Source organism: Manis javanica, chromosome 7 (assembly GCF_040802235.1).
Source record: "Manis javanica isolate MJ-LG chromosome 7, MJ_LKY, whole genome shotgun sequence".
NCBI classification, from domain to species: Eukaryota; Metazoa; Chordata; class Mammalia; order Pholidota; family Manidae; genus Manis; species Manis javanica.
The window spans coordinates 5229234-5235233 of record NC_133162.1 but is presented as its reverse complement, the minus strand read 5'-3'; the positions used below and the strand labels follow the sequence as shown (position 1 = coordinate 5235233).

General features: G+C 56.5%; 1 protein-coding gene across 2 annotated transcripts in view; it reads left to right on the top strand.

Moving 5' to 3' along the window:
- Positions 1-4012: 4012 nt before the first annotated feature.
- DOCK1 (dedicator of cytokinesis 1) overlaps positions 4013-6000 on the top strand; it is a 466830-nt gene continuing 464842 nt past the window's right edge. For both annotated transcript variants that reach the window (XM_073240131.1, XM_073240130.1), the window contains exon 1: positions 4013-4233. In XM_073240131.1, the coding sequence (XP_073096232.1) occupies positions 4188-4233 (46 nt within the window). In that variant the 5' untranslated portion in view covers positions 4013-4187. The remainder of the gene's footprint in view (positions 4234-6000) is intronic.

Genomic DNA, 6000 nt, shown 5'->3' with positions numbered 1-6000 from the left:
CAAATTAAAAGTTAGGATTAAAGTCTTGATTACACATTTTTGTGCTGTGGGACTGTGATATAATGAGTTATAATACATATTTCCCAGGTATATTTGGTCTTCATCCACAGTTCCTGAAAAACACTGCTGAGTCTTATAAGTGAAATAGGTGTTTTGTCATGTTAATGAGACTTTTGGACCCCAACACAAGGACGGGGCTGGAGACTGAATCAGCCAGTGGCCAATAATTTAGTCAATCATGACTATGCAATGAAGCCCTCACAAAACCCATGAGAAGAGCTCTCTTTGTCTCTGTTTCACCTGCTCTGCTCTTTTAGATCCTGCTTCTGGCTCCAAGAGAACTTCTAAGCTCGGGGAACCAGAATGCTTCCATGTGCCACAAGGCCAGGGCCCAACCTCCATGAGGATAGAAGCTCCTTTATTTGGGTCCTTGCCCTGTGTCTCTTTTCATCTGGCATTAACTTGTATCTTTTATTAAACTGGTAAACCCAAGTGTTTTCCTGAGTTCTGTGAGCTGCACTAGCAAATTAATTGAACCTATGGGGGAGGTTGTGGGAACCTCCAATCTGTAGCTGGTAGGTCAGAGGCACGGGAACTGATAGGTGTCTGGAGTGGGGGTGGAGGGCAGTCTGTTAGGATGGAGCCCTTAACCTGGGAATCTGGTGCTGACTCCAGTCAAATAGCATCAGAATTGAGTTGAGTTTTCCAATACCCTGCTGGTATTTGAGAATTGCTTGGTTTAAGTATATGTGGGAAGACCCCCTCCCACATACTTACACACACTGGAATCGGGTCTGGGTACCTGAATGAAGTTATACTACTATTACTGCTGTGTATAATATTGTTACTGTTACACATACATGTGGGGAAAAAATACACCATAGCATTTGGTGTCAGAGATGTCACAGTGACATTGTGTACTGTGACCACATGCCTAGTCATCCAATATGATGCCAAGATTTGCCACAGTGTCCAAGGAACAGCAACTTGATGTCTCACAGCAAGACCATGTTCCTCCCCTTTGCAGCAAGCAGTCTGTGGTTTGTTGAAGTTGTAAATTCCCCACACCCCTGTGCTCTTTTTTTCTGTGCCCACCTTCTCTGAAAAACACATGCTCTTCCCTCCCCCACAGTGTCTTCTGGTATTTCCAACAGGCAAGAGTTTGCTGAACTTACCTTCTCAATTTACATTGTGAATACGGGAAATTTGGTCAAATAAAATTTTTTAGTTTAATTTTCAAAATTAATATTGATTATGCTTTTCATGGCCCCCTCTCAAGATTCTGCTATAACTTGGGAGGGGGTCACTAGTCTGGACTCACACTGATGATTAGGACCTGGCCACTGGGAGTCCCAGGGCTCTTGGGTGGGTCACACTTGCAAGCACGCCATGATCTAAGTCCTGCATGAGGCCTGGGAGGCACGGCAGAGATCTGTGACCCAGCCATGAAAACTCAGGAGTTGTGAATGTGAATACCAACTGGCCACAACCTCCGGAGCTCCTGAAATTGGAGATGGAACCAGTCCCAAGCTCATGCAACCACAGGGCAAGGAACCGGGGCCATGGACTCAATTTAGAGCCACAGGAGAAGACCACTGCTGGTGTCAGCCAGGGAACACTGATGAACCTTAGAACTGCAAGGACTGTGGCCACATGTACAACTCCTCAGCCAAGCTCGGGCACACGTGGCAACTATGGTTCCAGACCTCCTTGTCACAAACACATGGTCCACAGTCCATCTGGGGCTTTAAAATTCTGATTTAGAAATTTATTTAAAGGACAGTCTTATAAAAGTATACAAATCCCAAACCACGTTTACTTATATATTCAGTGAGTCATCTTTATTGCAGTTCAAGTGGGAAGCTGGAGGCAGCTTCAGATGAGGAAGCCAGTGTGGTTAGTGTCTTACATGAGCACCCAAATCTTCTCGTGTGATCCTGAGAAAGGCCCTGTGAGGCCTGTGCCAGTACTCTTTGTTTATTGGTAGGAATATCAGAACCCTGAGGCTTAGAAACAGAATGGCCAAAAATGGAAGGAGCATGGTACACAGCTGGCAATGGCTCTCAAGCTCCTGGGCTTTCACTGCAACATACCATCTTTCCCAAAATGTTGCCTTAAAAGCAGAATTGAAATTGGGTATAAAGGCAAAGTAAGTTATGCTCAAAAATTTTTTTCAAGGTTTTCTTTGCAGAATTTAAATGTCTAAGAAGACCTAGAAGGCCCTCCGACTGCAGGGTTATTTTGTGTCCCTTCCCTGTTGTTCCCTATGTTTTGGTCATGCTAGCCCTTCAGATCCTTGAAGGATTTGTGTTCCATCTCACCTCAGGACCTTTGCACATGATGTGCCCTCAGCAGTTCACCTACTAGTTTCTGCTTATGCTTAAAAGTGTGGGCTTACACAGTTTTCCCAGGGAAGCCCCTCCTGGCCTAGAGCAAGGTCAGGCCCTCCAGTCATCTTCTTGCAGCACTCTGCTTCCGCACAGCACCTTCACAGTTGCTTCTCCATGGGTTCGGAGCCTGAGCCCCTAAGGTTTCTAATTTCCACAGAAAGTATTAAAAGTGTGCATGAGGCTGCATGTGATCAGAGCCCAGGCCACTTCTCTCTGTGGGGACTTAGGTTCCTTATCAGTAAAACAAGGACTTTAACTTTCTTTTAGAATCTGTGGCCGAGATACATGAGCTCTCAAATAACACATTATTCTCTTGTACACAGCCTGTATGGTCTCACCCGCCCAAACGGAAAACCTCCTAAGGCCTTCAAAGTGTTTATTTAACCTGCATTCTGGGAGGAATGCTGAGATCTTCCAGGATCAGATTGGCCCAAGGGCAGAAAACGGGCATTCCCTACATTGTAACAGTGGCCTGCCTGGCTTTCCTAGGCCCTACTGGCCCCCTCCCAGTGCTGTCCCTACCCCATGGGACCTTTTATCCTTTGACGGTCCTAGAATCCTTAAAGGCTTGCAGGCCTACTGCAGTTGTCGTTGGTTCTTGGGGGAAAGAGAGAGGACAGCCAGTTATTATTCCATATTTACTCCATTTAATGGGCTGCTTTCCTTTTGAGGCTATTTCCTTCCTTCTCTTGGTTTTAATCTTCCTATTTTTTTTTTCTGAAATGACCGTAAAAATACATAGGGGTGTGTGTGTTGTCTTAAGTTTTCCTTTAGAGAAATCTGAAGCTCCAGCTTTGGCTGGTGTGGGAAACACCAGCGTCTGAGAACTCACCTGCAAGGTGAAGACCAAGACCCTAAGAGGCCATGCTCGTGGGCTCTGGGCCTGGCCCGAGGCCTTCCTTCCCAGCCAGCTCTGCTCCCCACTTCCTCTCGTCACCCACTGCACAGGCCTCGAGTCCTACCCAACTGGCACAAGTGTCTGCAAGCCCAGGGATGCAGAGGTCTCTCGGCCTCCAGGGGCTCTGCCAGCCTCTGCCGGTAGCTACACTCATGGAGCCATCAGGCTAGAGGCCACCTCCCTGGAAAGCACCCCCTGTCCGGCGCGTACCGTTTCTTCCCGCCGCCTTGGTGTCCTGGCGCAGCACGACAGCCACCTACCCATCCTCACTTCGGCCTCCCCACCCCTCGGCCTGGCGAGGTCGGTGCTCCTGGCACACCAGGCGCTGGGCACGGCTCCGTTAGCGTGCGCCCAGTTTATGAATGAATGAACCACGCGCTCCGCAAGACTCCTCCCAGGGAACCCCCGGGTCTGTCCGGCCCCAGGACCCTCCTCCAAGGCAGAAAACCCAGTGGGAGGCATGACATCATCAGGCGCGGGTCTGACCCGGGGGCCGCGCAGACCACACGCCTCAAGAATCGCAGAGAATGGCCGCTCCCTTGCGCGGGGGGCCCCCTTGGGGCGTCCGCGGGCCGGGCAGCCGGGGGGCAGGGCGGGGACGCGGGAGGCCGAGCGCGGCCGGGGCCCCGGGGCGGCGCGGCCCGGGTCGGAGCGCGCGAGGGCGGGCGCAGTGCCCGCGGCCGTCCCGCCTCTCGCCGGCGCTCCCGGCCTTTCCCATCCGGCCCGCGACGCTCCGCCCGCCCCGTCCCACATGACACCGCCTCCGCCGCAAACTTTTTCCTCCCCATCCTGTCGCGGCTCGAAAGGAATGGAAAATGGCGGCCTAGGCGCGGAGTTTCCTGGCGGAGCAGCGGCGGCGGCCATCGCGGCGGCCCGGGGCGCAGGGGCCCGGGGGCGCCATGACGCGCTGGGTGCCCACCAAGCGGGAGGAGAAGTACGGCGTGGGTGAGCTCCGCGCGCCGCCCGCCCTCGCGCCAGGCCTGCCCCAACTTCCCGGGGCGCGGGGCGGGCGGGGCCCCGCCAGCCTGTTGCGCCCTCCGCGGGCGGCGCGGGTGGGGTGCCGGGTGGCCGCCGCGGCCGGGAAGGGGCGCCCCCGCCCGCCCCGCGCCTCCCCGGCTCCACTGCCCAATCTCGGGCTCCCCGTCGGCGGGCGCTGCCCTCCCCGAGCCGAGGCGCACGCCGCCCCGCGCCCCTCGAGAGCCCGGCGAGCCGGTCGGGACACGCGGGATGCGGGACAGCTGGTGTCACTTTCCGGGGGTGTCCCCTCAGACACCCACCCCCCGGGCGGGCACCCGGGTGGCCCCCAACCCGTGGATCCCATTCTGCCCACGGCCGGGAAGTTTTGCTGGGCCGGGAAGAACGCGGGGTCATTGTTCAGCCGCCGCTTTCTGCCTTTTGGATGGAGTTGTGCTCAGGACCCGGGGCTCCGGGTGGACACTTGCAAGTTGCAGTGAGCAGAGCGAAGAAGTGTGCTCTCTTCGGTGGGAAGTGGCCTGCGCGACCCAGTGGTGGTCCTGGCCTCCCTGGGGGAGAGGCGGCCAAGCGCTGGGATGTCCCCGGGATTCGGAGAGCCGGTTGGGGAGGGCGGGGGGCCAGTTTCCTGAGGGGCAGTCGGGAGAGTCGGGCAAAACAAACAGCCCCCTCCCCAGTCTCAAGCACTGTTCGCACCCCGGGTTTGCAGCCCAGCCTGCCAAGGGTGTAGGTTCCTGCCCTCCCTGAACCCACCTGCCCCGGGGTCCAGGGTGGGCCATGGCTGCTCCCTGGAATCCCTGGATCTTCCAGTTGGTGTTCAGCCTGGCTTTCCTCCTCCACAATCCAAAGGAGTCCTTGACCACCTCCCTCACCCAGGCCAGGCTCTGCCTGACTGGTAAGGCCTTTTGTGACCTTGGCCTTCTTGCACCCCAGCCTGCCATGCCCGGCTTCTTGGTCTCTGAGCCTTTGGGTGCTGTGCCTCCTCCCACTGTTCCTCTGGTCACTCCTGGCCCTCTGACTCCTGGGAAGCCTCCTGGGTGGCTCCAGCCCGCAGGGCTCTCTCCTTTCTGTGACTCCAGTTGCCCCTGTCTGCTCCGTGTCAGCGGCGTACCGTGGAGCCCGCTTGGACAGTGACAGCTTGTACCAGTTCTCAGACAATCCCAGGTCCGCCTCCGGACCCACACTTGGCTTGTCCCACGCGCAGGTGTGGAGGCCTGCTTGCTTCAGGACCACTAGGGCTGAGCTGCCATCCCACTCCTTTCCGAAGGTGAGGGGACAGAGGCTCAGGCGGGCCCGTGAGGGTCAGTGGCAGAGCTGGGAGCTGAGCTTGTAGGCAGCACCCTGCAGCCGCTGGAGGGTTTTATCCCTGCCACGGCCTGATGGAAACGTCCGCATCGGTCTCCATCTGTTGGGGCTGGAGATTTTGGGTGGGTGTGGCAGCAGTGGGGGGCCAGGCTGGGCTGAGCCTGCTGGGGGACACGCGTGGAGGAAGCAGAGCGGAGACCAGCAAAGCCTGCAGGGAGAGATGGAGGAGCAGCTGGGGCTGGGGTGCTGGGGGGAGGCGGGAGGAGCAGGGCAGCGGGGGTGGTGGTGGGGACAGCCTGCTCTCACTCCTGTTTCACAGAGGCGGGAGATGCATCGCTTACCCAGGCCCGCAGGAGCAGTCAGCACTGCATTCTGGGTGGGAACTCCGGATCCAGTGCAGGCTCTTACCCCCACCGGGCGGACCGAGGAGTGGGG